At 39.7% G+C, this 21572-nt stretch overlaps 1 protein-coding gene across 3 annotated transcripts in view; it reads left to right on the top strand.

Moving 5' to 3' along the window:
• TARS1 (threonyl-tRNA synthetase 1) overlaps positions 1-21302 on the top strand; it is a 533465-nt gene extending 512163 nt beyond the window's left edge. Inside the window, exons 1-19 of one of the 3 annotated variants that reach the window (XM_063320539.1) lie at positions 3508-3837; positions 4250-4330; positions 5217-5407; positions 6422-6545; positions 8383-8504; positions 8717-8834; positions 9703-9767; positions 9849-9927; positions 10466-10612; positions 11470-11568; positions 12292-12458; positions 12992-13154; positions 13243-13380; positions 14087-14164; positions 16697-16797; positions 16917-17021; positions 17703-17775; positions 18579-18693; positions 20030-21302. In XM_063320539.1, the coding sequence (XP_063176609.1) occupies positions 3523-3837; positions 4250-4330; positions 5217-5407; positions 6422-6545; positions 8383-8504; positions 8717-8834; positions 9703-9767; positions 9849-9927; positions 10466-10612; positions 11470-11568; positions 12292-12458; positions 12992-13154; positions 13243-13380; positions 14087-14164; positions 16697-16797; positions 16917-17021; positions 17703-17775; positions 18579-18693; positions 20030-20178 (2430 nt within the window). In that variant the 5' untranslated portion in view covers positions 3508-3522 and the 3' untranslated portion in view covers positions 20179-21302. Of the gene's footprint in view, positions 1-3507; positions 3838-3908; positions 4106-4247; positions 4331-5216; positions 5408-6421; positions 6546-8382; positions 8505-8716; positions 8835-9702; positions 9768-9848; positions 9928-10465; positions 10613-11469; positions 11569-12291; positions 12459-12991; positions 13155-13242; positions 13381-14086; positions 14165-16696; positions 16798-16916; positions 17022-17702; positions 17776-18578; positions 18694-20029 lie in introns of those variants that run through there. The other 2 variants (XM_063320542.1, XM_063320540.1) reach the window with 2 other exon arrangements.
• The last annotated feature ends 270 nt before the right edge of the window (positions 21303-21572 follow it).

Here is a 21572-nt window from a genome sequence, read left to right as displayed (position 1 = left end):
AGGGTTCCTAGTAGGAGTCTAATGCTCGTCTGATTTCAAAGAGTGAACCCTGGTTTTAAGTTTCACCTAGAATATCTAACCTGTGATCCCAGTATCTGTAACTATCAGAACTGAAACTGGGTATCTCCTACATTTGACCAAATACAACCTTATTGTGTTTTACTCAAAAAACCTGCCTGGTAGTAGAGAGCAAACTGAACCTGAGTAATTTGAATGCATTATCTCCACAGTTGCATGTATGAAGGAATGGTGGCAAGAGGGGCAAGTGAAGAGGACCTGCACCCTGGGACACAGGTGGGACACGGCCATCACTGCGCAGCGTGCTTCTAATCTTGAGAAGGTCAGTGGGATTTATGCAGTTAGTAAGGTTTTTCTCCCTAGCAAGCACAAGCATGCATCTCTTCTGGAAGCAGAAAAGTGCCCAGTAGGTATGGAAAAACCCTTGTCACCATGAAGACTACTGGACTACACACTGTACAGGCTGTACATGAAGCTGTCATGGATATAGAAACAAAAGAAAACTGGTTTCCTTCTTTGCATGAAATATCAGTTATTTTCTTATCCTCAGATAACTATTTTCTTTCAATAATATGGCCACAAAAGTTGAAAAAATATCAAAAAGCCAAGGCTTAAATTCAGTTTTCCTAGCATGTTCCTGCTTGAATCAGGGCTTCATTTATTTTCACAGGTATTTTAATTTAATGTCATTTTCTGTATTTTTTTATTTAACTTCGCGTGTTGTTAAATTTCTGAATCTGCATTTCTAAACTTGCTACGCCGGACTTCTAAAAAGTCTACTGTTTTGTTTTACCAGACCAGCTGAAATTAACACAGCAGAAAATGGCACAAAAAGATTTCAATTCCAAAGCTGATGTTCCCATATTTGCATGATTTTGTAATGGAAGCTGATAGCTCTTCACTTGATGTGGGCTTATGGAAATCCACTAGGCCTTTAATTCAAAAGATGCATTTTGAAACCTGCATGTACATGAGTGGCTTTCCTCCAACTAATTTTCAAACTAGGTGGGAGTTCGCAAAGTTAGCAAATACTCTACTGGGAATAGAGTTGATGTAGTGTACCCCAAATATAAACATACCCAGATACTTTATTGAGTGTCTTCCCCTTCCCCAGTTCCTTGTATGTTCACTTAGTTTTGTTTCTCACCCTTTTTCACTCTCTTCTCCTTTTAAAAATTCTCGTTAGCTTTTTTTAAAAGATTTTCCTTTCTGAAATTTTGATTCATTTTTAAAAATTTTTATTTTCTTTTTGATTTCATTTTGAGTTTTAGTTTTCCTACATGAAATATAAGCCAATATGACATTGCAGTTCCAACCAAACTTTCCAACCACATTTTTTCCAACGAACTTCAAATGAAGCAGAAAAATCCATTCATTCACTCGGTGACAATCATTAAAGCACACTGAAATCAATTTCATCTGGCTTAAGAGTCCGGTTGAGTTCAGTTACACATTTTTAATTGCGCTGCTTAAGAGTGAAGCCAGTAAAACAGTCATTTAGTTTTGTATTTTATGCCATAAATCCTGTTTGCCATAAATCTAAAGCCAGAAGCAGTGAGCAGGGCAATCTGCAGGATTAGTCTCTCATCAGCCCAGCGTGTTTCGCTGCTGCCATCTTCCGGCAAAAGCGACAGTTCTCCCGGTTGCTTTTGAAATATTTAATCATCTTTTCTCTCTAACAGTATCGGTATAGGGTTTTGTTCATTTGGGGGTTAGATAATTTATCTATAAGTTTTGCAATGTGGTGTCTCTTAGCCAGTTGCAATTCGCCCCCACAAAAAGATTTTAGAATTTATTGCAAATCTAAAAACTAGTATTTAAAAGCAAATATCCTTTGTATTACCAAACATTGCAATGCTGACCAACATCTCACATATATTATTGAACGTACCTGTTTCAGAAACGTTTTTGGCAATATTTATGCTGCTTGTAGTTTAGACAGCAAATAAATTATTTGGATCTAGACCTGATTCTGTCCTTAAGTTCATATTTACTACACCTTCTCATTTTACTATTTAAAGATATAGAAAAATATTTGCATTATACATCCTACATTTGTGGTCAAATAAAGTGGTGGTGTTCTCTCAACCATCCTTCACCCCTACACAACCAGTATTGGAAAGCTATACAATACTGCCTATTTTTCCTGAAATTTTTTCTTACAGCACTTAAGTCTGTGGAGTCTGAGGTGCTCCGATGTTCACCTAAGCACATTTTAGCTGTATTTAGCACTCCAAAATCCCAAATAGTTGCTGCAGATGAAGAGGCTGTTACAGGAGGCAGAAGTGTCAGGGGCTCTGCAGGCCAAGCCAAGCCATAGCTCTGACCCCTGATTTAGTCTCTTCAAAGTAATGACGCTATGACAGGATTTCTTGAAAACGTGAAATCTTGTAATAAACACCCTTCTTACAAAGAAGAAAGGCTACTGTAGGAGTTCACTGAACACACCAAGGCCCTTGGGACAGACCACTCTGGGAGCCCAGGCCCACCATGAGAATGTGCTGAGAGAAAGCAACCTTCCTAAATGAAAATACGAGTTATTATCATATAAAAACAACAGTGGGCAGAAAAGGGGAAGAAAGTTACAAAGCAAAAAGCTGCATCTGAATATCACATCCTTTTCTCAGAGATGTCGGTAGCCTCCGGCCACACTCCAACTCCCGTCCCCCCCGCGCCCGCCGGTGCCGAGCCTCCTCTCAGGGCAGGGCTCAGCACAGCACTCCTGCCGTCCAGGTGTGAGACAAGTTCCGGTCCGAACGAAATAGGCTCAGGCAGAATCCTCTGTGAAGCACATTTTTATTTATGTTCTTGCAAGAGCGGGTGACCTAGCAAGTAGGCACACTTCCAGTTCTTGAAACACACCTTTTTATTCCCTAATCCCGGCCGAATTTTTCCCTCCCCTGTTTCCCATTGGTTGGGTACTCCAGGGTTCACAGGCTGTCCGAGCCGCCTAAAATTCTTCCCGCATGTCCTGCCTCTGTTTACTTCTCTTTATGCTACACCTAAAGGGATTATCTGACTAGTTTATTTCTTTCCTTTTTGGTAAAAGATTGCTCAATGTCATTAGCCCTGGTTAAATGTCTGACTGCCCTTCTAGACGCTAATCCTGTAGGAATCAGTTTGTCCTTTTGTCTGTGTGATAAGGGATGTTCTACGAGCCTTTGCTGGAGCCTCTTTGTCTTAGTCATTCCCTTATCGTGTCACCTCTGATGGAAACGGCTTTTCTCCTCTGCAAAAGCAACACCTCCCTTTCTTACACAGGTCTGACAGAATTTCCTCAGAATATCTTCCACTCTTCTGCCCCCTTCCCCTCCGAGAAAACAGACATTGGTCAATGCGATTTTTATTTTATTATATTTTTGCCTCCTTTCTGAAGATAGTCCCATACTCAGTCCCCGGGTGCCACCCCGGCCCTCAGCCCCTTCCCACCCCCTCGGGGCCCTATGGCCCTGCCAGCGGGGGAAAGCTGGTTAAGTTTCTCCCTCAGGAGGGAGATGAGCAGGGATGAGCGCACGCAGGCCCTCGCTGCCCCGTTTCCCGGGTGCTGACAGGGCTTCCGCCATCTTGAGCTGCTGGGTCCCCTCGCAGGCGGCGTACCCTCCCGCCTCCCCGGCCGCACACGCTGGGGAGCCGCGTCCCGTCCCGGCGCGGCCCTCCGGCCCCATTGGTCCGGATACGGCAGCTCAGGTCAGGTCGGTCCGGCCGCCCCCGGTTGCATCAGCTGCGGCGGCCGGGACGCGCCTGCGCGGGGCCGTTCCCGCCCCTTCCCTGCTGCGCCGCGAGGCTCCGCGTGTGGCAATGGCGGGCGCTGACAGCCAGGTGGGCCCGGCGGCGGCCGGGGGTCGTGCTGGAGCACCGTCTGTCTCCTCAGCGCTGCCCCCCATCACTGCGGGCCGGGGGGGTGTCCTGAGGCGGGGCCTCCCCTTGTCCCCGCGTCAGGCCTGGAGGGTGGGCGGCTCCGTCAGGAGGACGGGTCCTGGCGGCAGGAGGGAGCTAGGCCTCTTCCCCCTCGCCCTTATGGCGGGTGGACGGGTGTTTCTCCAGCGCCGGGGGAGCAGGGTGGAAAGGCGGTGGGGTTTACCTGAAGGTAAAAGAGCAGGGGCTGGGCTGCGGGTTCGTGGGGCGAAGGGGTCGGGTCTCTTCCCTGTCGTGTGGGGCGGACAGGGGGGTTAAAGCGCCTTAGGTGTGATCGACCGCTGGAGGATGAGGAAATTGTGCTCGCCCTCCTCAGGTAAATGCTGGGGAAGAAAAAAAGGCGGACTGCGGAAAGAAGAAGATGAAGGAAGTGGCCGGCGATGGAGGGCGGACGGAGGTGAGCTGTGCTTGGGCCAGGGGGGTGGGGGGAGTTGAAGGTGCCAGTCTTCTGGTTTTATTCCATACTGATGCAGTTCGTCTCTCTGAAGTATTTAATCTGGAGTTGCAGTTACCTTTTTTCCCGCTATTATTTTACTAAAGTTTGCCATGAAGTGACTTCGTTGCTTTTTACACCAAGTTATGTTGGTTTAATGGGAGAGCGGCTCTGATTTCGCTCTTTTCACCGTGCCTCTGTTTGCACCAGGGGGTAGGCAGCCGTTCTCTGGGATGAGGAAAGCTGGCTGAAGGTCCTCTGCCTTTCTGTCTTCGTGGTGGGTAAACACAGATTCCTCTGGCTGTGCACAGAGAGGGCCAGCTGCCAGCCAGCACTAATCCTGAGCCAACCCTATAGCTGTATAACCTTGGTTATGCCCACTGATAGCCCTGATGTCATTACATGACGTGTGAGCTGGAGTCAGTTCCTGTCCAGGTGGCTCAGAGTAGAGGTGTTCCTGCAGTTTTTTGATCTAATAAGAAAAATCTGGTTTTATGTTTAACTCCTACAGTGTTTTCAAATTGATTTTTGTTCTTGTGGAGCTTATCAAACAAGTGTTTAATAAATGATGTAGTAGCTTATTAACATATGTGTAGTTTATTGAACAGGTGTACAGTGGTACATTTTAAAATAATAATTTTCATTAAGCTGAACTCTTATTACTGTATAATTAAGACTACAGAATTAATCTGTAATAATAATGATTAATTATAGATATAGCACATATATAGATATGGTCAGCAGCTCATGAAAAGTATATCCATTCTATTTGCATTCTTGACATAATGTGATATTGGATTACTGTAATAATCTATTGATTTTTTCCTTTCTCTTTATTCATTGTACATAGCTGAATCCTTGGCCTGCATTTATCAATGAACGTTTGGAGATGTACAATAAACTTAAAGCTGAACATGATGCACTCCTTGCAGAAAGAGCTGCAAATGACAGTAAAGCCATTAAAGTTACATTACCCGATGGCAAGCAGGTTGATGCTGAATCCTGGAAGACTACTCCTTATCAAATTGCTTGTGGAATTAGGTATGATTCTATTCTTTGATACACTCAATCCTTTTTAGACAGCTCTATCAGGAGGCTATGGCTGTGAGGGTATGGGTAACGTGTAATTTCTCTCTTAGTCATTTATCTCAGCTCTTCTCAAGGCATCTTGTATGTAATAAACTGGAGGTAACCAATAGGGTTTTAGATTTGGAATGCAATTTTTTTAGCCTTATGAACATACAGTTTCAAAATTAAATACGAATATAATTGAGATCTTTTGGACACATACTACTAGCATATTTTTCCCTGCAAATACTGTCATTGCATTAAGAAATAACTTGCTAATAAATTTACTCTCTCAGATTGAATGTTAGTACATGGAAACTAGTTCTCATCGACCTGGGGCAGATGACTGCTGGGTGATGTTTCAGTTGATTTCAGGGAGAGTTAGCAGTATAAGTATCTTCCACTTTCTTGCATTGTTGCTTGCATGGGAGAGTATTGCACGTCTCTGAGCTACTCAGACTTGCTGTGGAGTAGATTTGAACAATGCACACTGGATACCCTAGCAGTTAAAACTACAAAAACTGGGTGATTCCTAGAGGTAAAATGCATTTTTTTCTTGCTTAGGTGCCTTGTCATTGCAGCCTTCTTTGCTTTTGTGATTTGGGATGAATGAAAGTGGGTTTTTGCCTAGTGGAAACAAAACTGTAAAATTACTACATCAAAAATGGTATTTGATAATTTTTAAAAGAGAAGGTGTGTCTACTATTGCAATAGGATTTTGAAGTCAGGTTAGTACTTTGAGGTGGCTGCCTCTAGGTCAAGTATGTTAATGAATATATGAATGTTGAGTATACTGCACAGCTTTCTTCCCTCATCTCTGAGATGTGAGCAGGATTTTAATGAATTTTCAAGACTGACTGCTCATTTATTTGGATTTTGTTTATGACATTGTACACCCTGAAAATCTTATATCAACATGGAGGGCAAATTTGGGGAACTTCTACTTGCTGATTTCAGAAGATTATATACCATGTATTTATTCTGTAGTCAAGGTCTAGCTGACAACACTGTTATTGCCAAAGTGAACAAGATGGTTTGGGATCTAGACCGGCCTTTGGAGGAGGACTGTACCTTGGAGCTGCTTAAGTTTGAAGATGAAGAGGCTCAAGCAGTGAGTATCTTCTTCCAAAATTTGTTTGCATTAAAATTTGCATTAAACTCAGCCTCAAGTAGTTACTTGCGTCTTTGCTGTGTTCAAAAGAGGAGGAGATGGGAACAGGTTTGCTGTGTGTACATTTGCATTTTGTAATAGTTCCTTACAAGGGAGTTGCGGCACTGCAGATAATGTACATTCTGCTGTGTATTTGTAGCCAAGTCTACTAGCAGTTGCTGTAGTTTATGTCAACTCTGTTCTTGTTAAAATTTTATATTTGCAGCCTTGTTGTTAATGTAAAGTAGGTCTTTTGAACTGATCTCTTCAGCACTGACTTTGAAAACAATAGTGCAAAAGTACTGTCTATATACAATCAAAAAAGTACTGAGTAGGCTGCTCTTTTACTTTGTACATTTAAAAGTATGTACTTTTGTCGTGGTTTTGGCCAGATTGGACAATCAGAATGACAGATGCCTCCCACCTCCAAAGAAAGTAGAGAAAGAGATAAAGAGATTTATGAGTTTAGAAAAAGAACTAAGCTACTTTAATGAAAATACTAATAAATAATGGAATAATAAATAATAATAAAATAATAATTTTTTTTAAAAAGTATACAATATATACAAAACCATATCTAGCTCCCAGGATAATGATTGCGTCACCAGCAGGCACAGGGAAAGTCACAGACTGGAGTCAGCAATGGACAGGAGCTGGATTCTGGATCTGAAGTCAGGAATGCTTGGATCGGGATCAAAAGCAGACGAAGAGACAGGGTCCTCATGAGATGTTGGCCATTGAAGAAAGAGAATTGACCTTTTGATCCCTTAGCTTTTATACTGAGCGTGATGCAGATGGGATGGAATATCCTGTTGGTCAGTTTTGGGTCACCTGTCCTGTTCGCTCCTCCCTGCAGGTGGGACCCCTCTATGTTTTTCTGTTTCCGACCCTCTAAGGGGCAAATAACGAAGTTAGCTGACCTTGGTTTTATAGCAATAAGTATAAGCAAGAGCCTCTCTGCTTACCAGTCCTTGGTATAATCCGGTCCTATCACTCTAAGAGTGACCAGTTTCTGAACAATATGCCGTATTTCAGAGTTTAGTCAGTTAGAAGAGGCCCAGCTAAAGAGTAAAATTACAAAACAGAAAAATTGGTTCTGTTTTTCCTCAGACCAGGACAACTTTATTTTGTCTACTCATTCGTATAAATGTGGATATCCAGTAAATTTGTAAATACTCTCTTTAGAAAAAAATCATTTGGTACAAGAAGCCATCAGTCAAACTCATCACAGGGGTCTTGCATTCAAACGTAGGTTTTTTATATTGGCTAAATGATGCCTTCTGTGAGATTTATGTTTCCTGGTCTGTGCAAGCAAAAGCAGATAGAAGTCCTATAGATTTGGTTTTAATTTGTCAAAGCTTTGGGTGTACTACAAGATAGAGTGTAATTTCTAACTTTGTGAACAGTTCTACTTCGGCGCAGGATTTCCCACGCATAAAATCTTTGGATTAGGACCACAGCCTTATGTTGAAATCTGATTGAGTGAAGTTCATAGAAAAAAAAGTTTCTTAATTAGTTTCCCAACTTCTTGACAATAATTGAATCATTTCAACAATAGTTGAAAACAGAAATTACTTGCTGCCAGGCTGTAAACAATTTTCCAGTGTTACCTTTTGGAAATATTGGTGCTTAGGATGAGAGTATTGCTGTTCAGGTCACTTCTGTTCTGCAGACTCTAATGTGGGATCTGCATCAAGTATCCTTAAAAGCAGGTGTTTCAGAAAAGGTTTTAAATAAGATACTCAGAAATGCATTGTGCATGTTCAGACTGATCCCCTCTGTTTTTTACTTCCACTAGGTATACTGGCACTCAAGTGCTCACATAATGGGTGAAGCTATGGAGCGAATCTATGGTGGCTGTTTGTGCTATGGCCCACCAATAGAAAATGGATTTTATTATGACATGTTCCTTGAGGAAGGGTAGGTTTTGTATTCTTTTTAGGAGCGGGAGGATGGCAATCACAGCAAAGTTTCTGTTATCTGCTTGTTCCCAGAACAAATTCATCTGCATTACTGCAGATGGCTTTGTTCTTTGCAGTGTCCCCTATTCACAAGCTAGTGTTTGCAACTGGATCAGAAATTGCAAGTGAAAGCAAGTATAACTCACTATTGTGTGTGTGTGTTTATTTTAGGGGTGTATCAAGTAACGACTTCTCCGCTTTGGAAGCGTTATGCAAAAAGATAATGAAGGAAAAACAAGCCTTTGAAAGACTGGAAGTTAAGAAGGAAACACTACTTGAAATGTTTAAGGTAGGCTGTTGTAAGAGGTTGTTTCTAGCACCACGCAGTTAATTCTTTAGGTATTTGTAAGTTTAGCTGCATGTTCTGTTAGCGGTGGAGGAAGGTCTATCAAATTAACTCTCTAAGGTGGTACGTTCCTATAACCTCATTTGTGATATTTAACAAAAAAAATGAGCAAAGGTGTAATTCTTAGGTTCTGGGGAATGTGCGTTAGATTTTCTGCATCTGTGAGAATTCTCATTCTTTCCCTGGGTGACCTTGGCAAAATCTCTGAAGCCACACTCTTTATTCATTTCCAACAGATGTAAATTTGCAATATGTTATGTGCATTTATGTTATATGCCTATAATATATCAGCTGTTAGTAAAATGCTGTGGTGATACTCGTAAGTGCATGTGCTGATGCATTCAGAAAGCTTCATAAAACATTTTTTAGAATGAGGACTTCTGAGAAAGTCCAAGCAACACTAAAAGCTGATCCTTTCTCTTTAGCACCTAGTTGTATGTAATTTTCTGGCATTCCTGAGGTAGACGTTACTTGGTTTTCACTCTCATCAGGAGAATTATAATGTCATTGGGGTTGGAAGGTATCTCCATAGCTCTCCAGTCCAATCTCATGCAGAGGGCATGGGGTCAACACTGAAATCAGACCAGGTTTCTGAGTGCTTGTCCGGTTGGGCATTCAAAACCTCTAAAGATGGAGACTTCACAGCCTGCATTCTGGGCAGCTTGCTCCACTACTTGACTGTCTTTCTGTCTGTCTTTTATAATCCTCTTTTGATACAGCATAGCATCAGGATTGCAAATAATTTAAACTGCTTTCCAGTTCTCTTGCTTCACAAGAAGTTAACAAATATGTATGCTGCTTTTCTTCTCAGTATAATAAATTCAAGTGTCGCATCCTGAATGAGAAGGTCAATACTCCAACTACAACGGTATACAGGTAATTACACGTGCATCATAATATTACTGGATATATCTTTCTGTGATGGAATATACCAAATGAATGTTTTCCTATTCTTAGGTGCGGTCCCTTGATAGATTTGTGCAGAGGGCCTCATGTCAGACATACTGGCAAGATAAAGACCATAAAAATTCATAAGGTGGGTGCTGAAAATGTGTTGCTGTCTTTGGGCAGTACGATGGTGGTTTATCCAAGAATGTACCGTAAAATGGGTAACCTGGCCAAAACTTCAGTGTAACAAATTGGGAAAGGGTTGTGTGCTAGAATGATATTCAAATGGTCTGAAGCCCAACAAGGTTTCCAGGGCAGATGGCAATGTGAGTGGGGCTAAAGGCTTCGTTGAACTCATATCAGAGTTTATAGTTTTTGCTCAATTGATGGTTATAGCCGAGTGTGAATAAACCGTTGGAGTAGGATGCCTACAAAGAGACCAAATAGGCATAAAAAAAAAACACAGGAGAGAGCTTGAAACCATTTTTACATATTCTGTTCACCTGTTTTTTTCTGGATTTTTTCTTAACCAGTGCTCTGAATTTAAGATTAAAACTCCTTATGCCTTAGTTGTTCTACATTAAGTATAGTGATTTATTAATAATAGCATGTCTTTTCATAGCAGGCAGTACTACTAAAATGTGGAGGCTCCTCTTCTTCAATGTTTCGTTTATTTTTGCGTGCAGAATTCTTCTACCTATTGGGAAGGCAAGGCTGATATGGAATCCCTCCAGCGGATCTACGGAATTTCATTCCCAGATGCAAAAATGCTGAAGGAATGGGAGAAATTCCAGGAGGAGGCTAAAAGCAGAGATCACAGAAAAATTGGGCGGGTGAGACAGTTTTTCTGGTGAATGTAACCCCTTAACCAGAAGCATCTTGAGGGTGGCATATACTTGCTGCCACAACCAAGATGTGACACGATTGTATTTTCAGTCGAGTTGCAAAGTCGGGTACTTTTCTCTCAAAGAGCATCAAAAGTCCTGAAGGAAATAACTTCCTTTTAGAACTTTTCACTGCTTTAAACATGATGACATGCTTATTTCACAGATCAGTCAGGACAGAACATCAGCACTTCGGTCTGCAAAACATGAAAACTTCAGTCTGCGAGCAGTGATCACTTCTATGCAATTTGCCGCAGGCTGTTGATTCACAGTTCTTTTCTTCTGTGTGATTTCAGAATCCATTTCTGTGGTTTTTTTGTTGGTTGGTTTTTGGTTTTGTTTCTTAGATGGAAACCCGTGTCAGATAATTGATACTCCTGGACACTGTTAAAGATCTGCTGCTTTTTTGCAGCAGTCCTCAAGCATGTGCACAGTTTGTCACAACATGAGTCCATTCATACATTCAGTTCATGTGCAGATAGTTAGAGAGCTGTAGAAGCAGAACTAAACGTTATGTGTCAGTGTACAAAGGGAGCTATGTGGGCACCATTAGGAATTAGACATAAACATGAGGTTTTGGAGCATCAGTAACAAAACAGGAAACTGAACAATCTCCCCTCTAAGTACTGATGGAGATATAAATACTAGTGGAAATGCATCTGATCTATTGCTTTTCTTTTTTTGTTTGTTTGTTTGTTTTTTTAACTTTGATTAGTGATGCCTAGTCAGTAGTAATTCATTTGTGAAAATTAAGTGAAAAAGGTGGTGTAAAAATACTAAGTTTTTCAAATACTGTTTTTTTGCAGGACCAAGAACTGTTTTTCTTTCATGAGCTCAGCCCTGGTAGCTGTTTTTTCTTGCCAAAAGGAGCTTACATTTACAACACGTTAATTGAATTCATCCGGGTAAGTAATGTCTTTTGGAAATCTTCTGATAGAAGAAACTGCTTAATTTTAGAAAAATACATAACAGCATATTACATACAATGGTATTAACAGCCCTTCATTTCAAGTTAGTTTAATCTCTTAAATCTGGAAGCCACAGAACTATAGAAACCTCGTTTCTGAATTGGTCTTCTCACAATCTTTGCTAATTTATGTTTTTATCAATATTTTATACTTACAGTTAAAGCAGCGATAACGATGCTTTATAGTATGAATTCTTTGACATCTAATAGTACAGCAAAGCTCACACTATGGCCTTTCCACTGATTCATATTGATTTGTTTTAATAAACTTACTAAATTTGGCCTTGTAGAACTATTTGTTATGAAATTATGTGTAGAGAAAAAAAGTCCTATCTTCTTGTTGTAATATTTAAAGTCGGTCTTATATATTTGGGCTGCAATGTACTGTCAGGTGTCATTGAATAATTAGAGACTGCTGCTTTGCTTGCAGGGAAGAAACATGTTCTTCTTGCTTACTGCAGGGGAATTGTGGGGGGAGGGGTGGTGCTTGTGAAAGCAATGTATCCTAGCATGTCCTACTTGAATTTTTCTGTTCTTTTCTCGAGTCATGGACTTTTGTAGGGCAGCATTTGGATATTTTAATGGTTGCAGATTGAAGTCTAGTATCATTACTTTTATTTGCTTTACTATTTTTTTTTATGTACTGGGTCTTTTGTTTTAGAGCGAGTATCGAAAACGTGGATTCCAGGAGGTTGTCACTCCAAATGTTTTCAACAGTAAACTATGGATGACTTCAGGGCACTGGCAGCATTACAGTGACAACATGTTTTCGTTCGAAGTGGAGAAAGAAATCTTTGCTCTGAAGCCTATGAACTGTCCGGGACACTGGTAAATATATAGCAAATCCAGTTTACTAAAGATGGTGCTGATTCAAAGAAAAAAAAAAATACTGTTTCTTTTGCTGGCTTAATTGTAAAGATGGCTATGTTCAGGTATCCATATGTGACATGCTGTCAGGAAAGATGTAATTATGAGTCGTCTTGTCTACTTGCTCTCTTTACTTGAGACACTGAGAAATGTAATTTTTCCATCATTACAGTGACTGTGTTTTAAACCTGAAGCTTACTTTGGTACTGCAAAATCTGGTGTGTCGTCAATTTTGTGGCAATTTAGGCATTCCAGTTTTAATACTCAGTTTTGGGAGCTGTTTGATCTTCTCTCTGTGAGGTGGGGGAAATCTAGCAGCTATAAAAGGATATCTGTATTTGTTTTCCTGACAAAACTAGATATGAATTATTGTTGTATTCAGATTACATCGTTGGCATTATGGGCATCTGCTTAGGTACTGGCTCCTTCTCATTGGCTTTTGTTTGCAGAATTTTGATTCTGGATAAGCTTCAAGTAATAACCTTTTTCTTCAGCCTTATGTTTGATCACCGTCCAAGATCATGGCGTGAGCTGCCATTACGGTTGGCTGATTTTGGTGTTCTGCATCGCAATGAACTGTCAGGAGCTCTTACAGGACTCACTCGAGTACGCCGATTCCAGCAGGACGATGCTCACATATTCTGTGCTATGGAGCAGGTATGGGCTGCTGTTAAATGAAATTGGTTATTAAAATAAGATTAACTGATTTTTCCATGTTTGAGACTTTATTTCTCTTCTCATAAAGATTGAAGAGGAGATTAAGAGTTGTCTGCAATTCTTGCGTACCGTGTATGATGTCTTTGGATTTTCCTTTAAACTGAATCTCTCCACTCGTCCTGAAAAGTACCTGGGAGATATTGAAGTGTGGAATCAAGCTGAAAAGGTAAACAGTAGTTTTATTAACTTTTTATATGAAAGCAGGGCTGCAGCTGGAAGTCCTGTAAGAACTTATTGCCTTCTGGGAGGTACAGTGACAGCTGGACCTGAGCAATATAACTTTAATAACTGTCTTCCATTCAGTCTGGCTGCTGTAAATAGCTTACTCTCCATATAGGTGCAATCTTCATGTCAGAATCAAATTACCTGTCTCTTCTTAAACTTTTTGATCATTAAAAAAAAAAAAAAAAAAGGAAGAGAATAAATTTTGGCAGCCCCTGTAATAAGACTTAGAGCTATCTTCCAGGAGCCAGGTTGCTTTCACGATGAAAGGGATGGGGTTAGCCCCTGCAGGTGCAGTGCTGGGGAGAAGGAATAGACATTAAGTATATCAGGGTGGATCCCCCCGTCAATATTATCTACAAACTTTGAATCTAGCATAAAAAGTTCTTGCATCTTAGATAATGCTGCGTGTTTGGCTTCTTTCAAAATGCATGCGTTAATTTTGTTTGTTTAAATTTGAACTAAATTAATTTATTTTTTTTGTCTGGGGCTCCTCCAAAAATTTCCTTTTTCAGAAAACAAATGAGTTGCAGGAGTAACTGAGAAGTACTGAGAATCTGGTAGTGTCACATATCTGTAGCAGCAGGCTGACCTGATTAGAAACAGCAAATGATTGAGAAACACTGAGTGTATGTGTCCTTTATCTCTAGCAACTCGAAAACAGCCTCAATGACTTTGGTGAGAAGTGGGAGTTAAACCCTGGTGATGGAGCTTTCTATGGACCTAAGGTTAGTATGTTACTAACCCCTCGCTGGGTCAGGCTTTTAATTCTGTTTGGATGAGGCAGACAAAAGTTATAGAATTCCTTGCTTTCCATTGATACTACCATAATCTTGGCAGTAGACATAGGATGCAAATACTGTTCTTTGCAGTATAGCAGATGAACAGAAAAAAAACCCAGTTTTCATGTGTTTAAAAAATGATGCTAAATGTCATTTTTCCCCAGGAAGACAAGTTTTTGGCATCTATTTGTGCACAATGTTTGCCAGATGACTTCAAATTTATATATATATCTGCCCAAGACAAACTCATTCTGATTAATATTCTGCTCTAAGTTGATTAAACAAACACAGATGGACAGTAAATGCTGTTAATACATAAAGAATGTTTTTCATGTCTTATTATGAGCAAGGGGGAGAAAATAGTATGGTGATGCTCTTGGGTTTTATTCATTATCTTCTTGGTAAAGACAACTTCTATTTTTCACTTACTGTCATGCACATTCCCTTCCAGTGTAACATTATAACTCAATTTTTTCAATGTCAGTATGCATTTCTAAAGCATTGGTGCTGTTTAGGTTTAACTGGAGGATATAGAACAAAACTGATTCTTAAACTGATGACCTGGTACAAGCTGAGATTGTTAAAAACTAGTATCGGGAAGAGGGCTTTTTTTTTTTTTTTTTTTAAGTTATCTAATACCGTTTTAAGATGCTGTACAGCTGAAATTTTGTTTTTTTTTTTTTCCAGATATGTAAACTCTGACATACTTGAAAGAGAAATAATACTCTGTGATCTTGGTTTTCACATAGATTTAATACTCATTTCATTAATTAAATTCAGTTTACATTTATGGACTATTTGTCTGCTGCTTAAACAAAGCTGATTGGTTTAGTGGGAGACATGAACAGAAGGTGGCACTGTAAGATCTGCATTACCAGAGAAATTGCTGCATTAGAAATAATCCTTGCAGCAATAAGTAAATCCTAATTCATGAGAAAAACAAACTTACTAGTTAAAAGAAATTCTTGAAAAATATTGCCTTTACTGACATAGTTTTGTAGCTGTGTTGAGTTGCTGGTGAGTTTTGGTATTTTAAGATGTCCCTTGCATTGGTTTTCTGGTTTTGTTGTTTTTTTTTTAAAGCTGTCTCTTCAGTTTGCACAGATTAAGCAGGGCTTTCTAGAAATTTCCTGATATCTTTGAGCATAAGGACAGACAGCCTTACAAAATTACTTGTAACTCTTTCCTTAATAAACCTACACTACATTAATCTCCGTATTCAGTCATCTAGTAAACTGATTCTGATTTCTCTCTTTGTATGCTAATTGAATCAATTTCATTTTATGGGTTGTAGGTGAAATGTGTTATAGCAGCTAATCATTCATAATGTGAAATGCAAACAACATTTAGTAATTTCCTCTGTTGATTTGAAAGAAGGCAAATATCTACAGGAACCTTTGTTAACCTTAATTAACTTTATACTTGCTGCTAATACACTCTAGTCAAAGTAAGGTGAACAAATTCGTATATTTTGCACTGGTTTTAATGCAAACTAGTTAAATTAACGTTTTTAAGTTAAGCTCTACATCTAGGGTACCTTAAACTACTTGGATTTTTTTTCCAGTCTGTGAGTGAGTGATTTGAAATTAAAGAAGGTAGCAAATAATTTATTTTGATAGAAGCTCTTTGGTGAGTAGCTGAATGATGATAAACTCTGGCATCTAACGCAAAATTGAAAGACATTTAGAACTTCAGTTAATAAAACTGTGGTCTGTTTGTTTGATGTATAAATTAAAGTAAGGCACACAGCCCCAACATATAGCTAGCTGTACTGGTAAACATATGAGTAAGAGAGCAATGTGATAGATAAATAAGGTCAGGACACTATAAATCTACTGTTTTCTGTCCATCTCTCTGTCTAACTTGTATCTTAAGCGTACTTAGGATTAAAGTGTAAGATGGAATAGAAAGAATAGGCTTGACTGTAGATACTCAAGTCAGATCAAGTGTCCTTGATTAATATGATCCCTACTGGTAAGTGGACTGTTTAACGGTAGGATTCTCATCCTGTGTCTGTGCCCAGAATTCGTAACATAGGCTACAAGGTATTCAAGTACTGCATAATAAAGGAGCATAAGTTTGCCAGTTTGAGGTTGAAGAAATCTCATTTTTGTCGAGACATGTTCAGTTCTGATCTTGCACTTGCTCTTATGTGCTGCTGAATTCACTTGGTGAAAAGGCCCATGAAAGTCCCAGATTGAAACTCATAAAAAATAGCATGAGGTATTAAATGTAGTTCCTCCCTGAAGTAATGTCTCTCCACTTGCTCAACCTTTTCTTAGCTCTAACATTTTTTGCATCCAAACCTGCAAATCATTTAAGTCCTAAGGCAGGCTGAAATAAAAGTATGTTGCCTAAAACCAGCTATAGTTCCTCTGCATTGAGTGAAACCTTCCATCTTAAAACAGTGAGTTTGCTTTCAGAAGGACATGCTTGTATCATAAACTGTAGTAAAACTTGTGCCTTTTTGTTTCGCAGATTGACATTCAGATTAAAGATGCCATTGGCCGCTACCACCAATGTGCTACAATCCAGCTTGACTTTCAGCTGCCAGTCAGATTTAACCTCACCTTTGTCAGGTAAGCACAGAGGCTGGTGGTTTTAATAGCTACATAATCTGACTTTCCCGTCACCCAAAGGTGTAAGTTTGCATCAAGAAAAAAACTTACATTTAAAAAAACCACCCCTTTCTTTGCAGCCATGATGGTAATGACAAGACAAGACCAGTTATCATTCACCGGGCTATCCTGGGATCTGTGGAGAGAATGATCGCCATTCTAACTGAAAACTATGGAGGCAAATGGTAACGTTGAAAAGTAGATTTATTATTCCAGTATGAGCAAACACTTTATGTAGAAGAGAAATTAGTCCCAAGCATGCAGGAATCGAGAGGGTTTGTTCTACTTGCTTGCTACTACAGAGGTGTGCTGTAGATGTACAACAGGCCAATTCCTTCTGAACCACCTTCTGTAGCTATTAAATAATTCTTGATCTTGCAGCCTCTACATGGTACCTCTCATGCAGGTACAGCATACAGCTTGTCTGCCCAAGGTGTGTATCTCAACTTTGCTCTTGCAGCTGGGCTGCCTTGCAACGAGTCATTTGTGTAGGTCATCTCCTTTACTTGGTGCAGTGTAATACCTGATGGGGATGACCCCTCTAATTGTAAACAGACTCAAAAGTAAATGTTTTCCCATGATTAGTTAGTAATAAGCTCAACAACCCAGTTATGATTTGTTGTCTGTTCTAAAACACAACTTCAATCTTCAAAAGTATTTTTGTCCACACTGCAATTTATTTAGATACTCAGCTCTTTTTGGGAGATAAATTTTAATGCATGTGGGGCGGTCATTGCTTCTGAACCTAATCTAAGCAGTTGGCTTTACAAATCTCTTGTGTATATTTTAGTCCTATCTGTTAATAGGATTTTTCATACTAAAAAAATACTGAAAGCTATATAACTTGTTTTCTTTGTTTATTGAAGGCCGCTCTGGCTGTCCCCGCAGCAAGTAATGGTGGTACCAGTAGGACCAACATGTGATGAGTATGCTCAAAAGGTGATGTATATGGTTTGGGACGCTTTTTTTCAGTGTATTTTATTTAGTTGAGATACTAAATTTAATGATTAATAGTATTTATCCCAGATAAATATTGTAAGTCTTTGCATATTACATTGCATCATTTTTATATTACAATTAGCTGCTGAAGTGGTAGACGTATATTAAAGAGGACCTGAAATAGATTTCTAAACAACAGATGCTGGTCTTTGTGAGGCTTTATTTTCAGAAAACTTATTTTTTCACTCTAGCTCAAAAGTTGTCTTACCCTTCAAGTTCTAGTCTCCCATGGCCATGTGCATCTTGCAAAAGCAGTAACGAAGATGAAGATGGGTCTTTGCATATTTAGCATCCAGCAAACCACCTCCTCTATTTCTTTCAAGCACATTATACATAAATAAAGTATGTATAATGGGAAAAAAGAAAAAATAATAAAAATTAATTTTCTAATCAGAAAGCCCCACCACCTTGCTGTCTTTCACAATATCAAACTCAATTGCTATTCAGCCCAAAACATTAGATTCACATCACTGCTTACTTATTTAATGTGTATGTACTTGCATGATAGCTGACCTGTTTCCATTTCTTGAACTGGGCTCATCTCCAATGCCTGAGCCAATGAGGGTGCCTTTGTTTTAGGGGTCAGACGAGCTTAAGTGGCTTAAGTCTACAAGTCATAGTTCATTGTTGTGAGTGAACTCCTATAGTGAGTGGAATGGAATTCCAATGAGTTCATTGGAATGAACAATTCCAATGTTGTGAATTGTCTCCTATAGTGACAGTTTAAATACTTTTCCTCCTAGGTCAGGCAGCACTTCCATGATGCTGGATTAATGGCAGATGTTGATGTAGATCCTGGGTGCACACTGAACAAGAAGATCAGAAATGCTCAGCTTGCACAATACAACTTCATTCTGGGTAATGTATAGTGCATTTGTTACCTTATCCTGGCTGACCTGTTGCATAGGTTATAGGATTTGATCTTTCTTCTGTGAGCAAGGCAGAGAATGGTAGTCTGTTTTAGGTCGCTTTGTTCCTAAGAGTCTCCATCCCAGAGAGTCTCTCCTGCCTACATGATAGGCATTCCTGGCTTGTATAGCTTCACTGAAATGGGGTCACTGTGGCCCAAGGCATTACTGCTGCTTTAGAAAAATGTCTTCGCTGTCTTCTGGTCAGCAATGTGGAGACACGTATAAAATCTGTTGCCCTTTGTCAGTCAGATTGTAAGCGATTTTATGTTCCCCCAATAATTTATGCTCGTTTCAAGTGTAGCAAAAGAAGTACCGTATTTTCAGTGCATTCAGCTGTGGTGCACTTCTGATCTATACGTGCATGTATGGAGAAAACTGTTCCACAAGAGGGTGGTGTAGGGAAAATCAGAAACTGACCCTGAAGTATGTGATTTGAAGCACCACATTAGTCGTGTCATGTAATTTGAGTCTCTAGCATTGACCCTAAAACTCTCTGGGATCCATTATAGTAGAAATAGCCTTTGACAGAGAAACGCTACCCTCGGAGTAATTGACAGAATCATGAGTAAAGTTCTTTTGTTCTTTAAAACTTTAAGCATATGATACAGATAAGACACCATCACATTTTACCGTCAAGACCATACACAAATGATCAGCCTATCAGGAAAAAAAATCTCACCTAAATTTATATTAAGAGGTTGTTTCAAAGAGTTGTCCCACTGAATGTAGGTTGGCTACCAAAGAAATGCAATCTCCTGTAGCTACCTCCAAGTATATTATATGAAATCTATATTAGTAGTGAGACATACATATATTATCATGGTATCTGTATCTTTATGGTTAACTAAAATAGCTTTAGGATTTTCCAATAAACTGTCTTGCTGTTTCTGTAAAGAAAACAAAAGCTATTGGTTACTTACAACAAAGTTGTCTTTCTTATCTTTGCCTGTGGAGTACTCTGTGTTTATTTCTCATTTTGACTTTGTGGTTCTCTCTAAGAAGTCAGTCAAGCTAGACTTACTAAGTTTACTTTTCTCTTTAGTCATATTTTGCTAAGTTGCTATTCATAACATACTAAAACCTATTAAATGTTACGTGATTAAGTAAGGCTATTGGCTGTTACAGATCTAAATGGGGGGAGCTGGGAGGAGGACAAAGAAGGATTTGATGCGTTGGTGAGCTTTTTAGAATTTTTGTTCAGTGTGCCTAAGTTTTAAGGGAGTGGGGGAAAAAAGAGCTTGCTAAAGGTTGAGTTCATTCCTTTGCATGTTGGTTGCTTCTAGTTGTTGGTGAGAAGGAGAAGGCAAGTGAAACGGTTAACATCCGCACCCGAGATAACAAGGTGCATGGTGAGCGTACAATTGCAGACACCGTGGAGAGACTGCTGGAACTGAAACACTCTCGCTCCAGGCAAGCTGAAGAGGAATTTTAACACCATCTGTTCTACCTGGCATTAAAAAAGATACTAGTTTTCTTAATTCAGTTAACCACAGAGTTCTTGTTCTGAACCAGATTTGAAATATATTTCACATTGGACCTCTTGCTCATTTTAGCAGAGATTTTTCTTTAGTCAGAAATGTCTCTTTTTGTAAAAATGAGTTTTTCACACACCTTGAAGTAAAATTTTCTGGCCTCTGACCAATGACAGATGAAGCAAGATGAAGTGACTTTCTGTGACTGCAAGGGAAAATGGAAATGGTAATCGGGGATACCTATAGCATTCTAACTACCCTGTTAAGAATAAAATACATTCTGGTAACAAATGTGTTTTAAGAGAAGACCTCAGACTCAAGAAACCACATAGTAATCATGCGCTGCAGCAGCTTTTGGAGTGTCTACTTCAGCAAGGAAAGTAATACCTTGCAGTCTTGTGTGCTGGTCTTACACCAGTTAAATGCATTGACTCTGAACAGCTCCCAGTCACGTGAAGGGGGAAGCGAACAGAGGTCTCCCGTTTCCAGTGTGGTTGGTGCCTCTGCGAGTGTCTCAGCTCTCACTGTGTGACACTGCTGCCTGCCACAGAGCACCGAGCTGCTAACTGAAGCCAACTAATACCCTTTTCCAAAGGCAGCATCTGAAATGTGCTGGCTCTACGGGTAAGGCCGTTGTAGCTGTAAAAAGGGGATAAGACTGTCTGGAAGAGGTCGGGGATAGCAGGGCCAAAACAGCAGCTAAGAGAACCAGGATTCTTGGGAATGGAGAAGTGTTTCTTTTCATATCCTTGAGCTGTCCTTTCAGTAGCACTGTATGTGTCACAGCAGAAACAAGAATGTACTGAACTAAAAAGGGTAATGATTATTTTTTTAAGAAAAGGGCTATATTTTTCAATTTCACGGGTATAGTCCCCTTCAGTAGAACACTTCCTATGCGAGCCTCTAGCCCAGGGCATCATGTACTCAATTAGCAGCCCTTTCTGTCTCACAGTTGAGGGATCTTATCAGTTGGTGGGGGGTTTGGTTTTTGGGGTTGCTTTTTTTTGTGTATCTGGCTCACAAGAGGCAAATGTCTGTTGCTGACAAAAAATAAAATTAAGGTCTGAGGTTTTTTGGTTTGGTTTTGGTTGTTTGGTTTTTTTTGTTAACTGAACTGAACAGCTTCCGAAGATGATTGATAACTGTTCCTTTAAAAAGAAAGCTATTGCTACAGCCTTAGCAAAGATCAGACAAATCTGAGGAGACGTTTGAACCATGCTGTCTTTGGAGAGCCTCCACTTCTCTCCATTTCCTTTATTATCTGCATAGAGGCATTTCATCTAGCCTTTTCTCATTTTTCTCAGGCGTGATGGTAACGTTATATCAGCACTTGAACCAATTGTGAATTCAGTCT

The sequence above is a fragment of the Chroicocephalus ridibundus genome, chromosome Z (genome assembly GCF_963924245.1).
Source record: "Chroicocephalus ridibundus chromosome Z, bChrRid1.1, whole genome shotgun sequence".
Taxonomy (NCBI): domain Eukaryota; kingdom Metazoa; phylum Chordata; class Aves; order Charadriiformes; family Laridae; genus Chroicocephalus; species Chroicocephalus ridibundus.
This window is presented reverse-complemented; position numbering and strand designations above follow the sequence as displayed.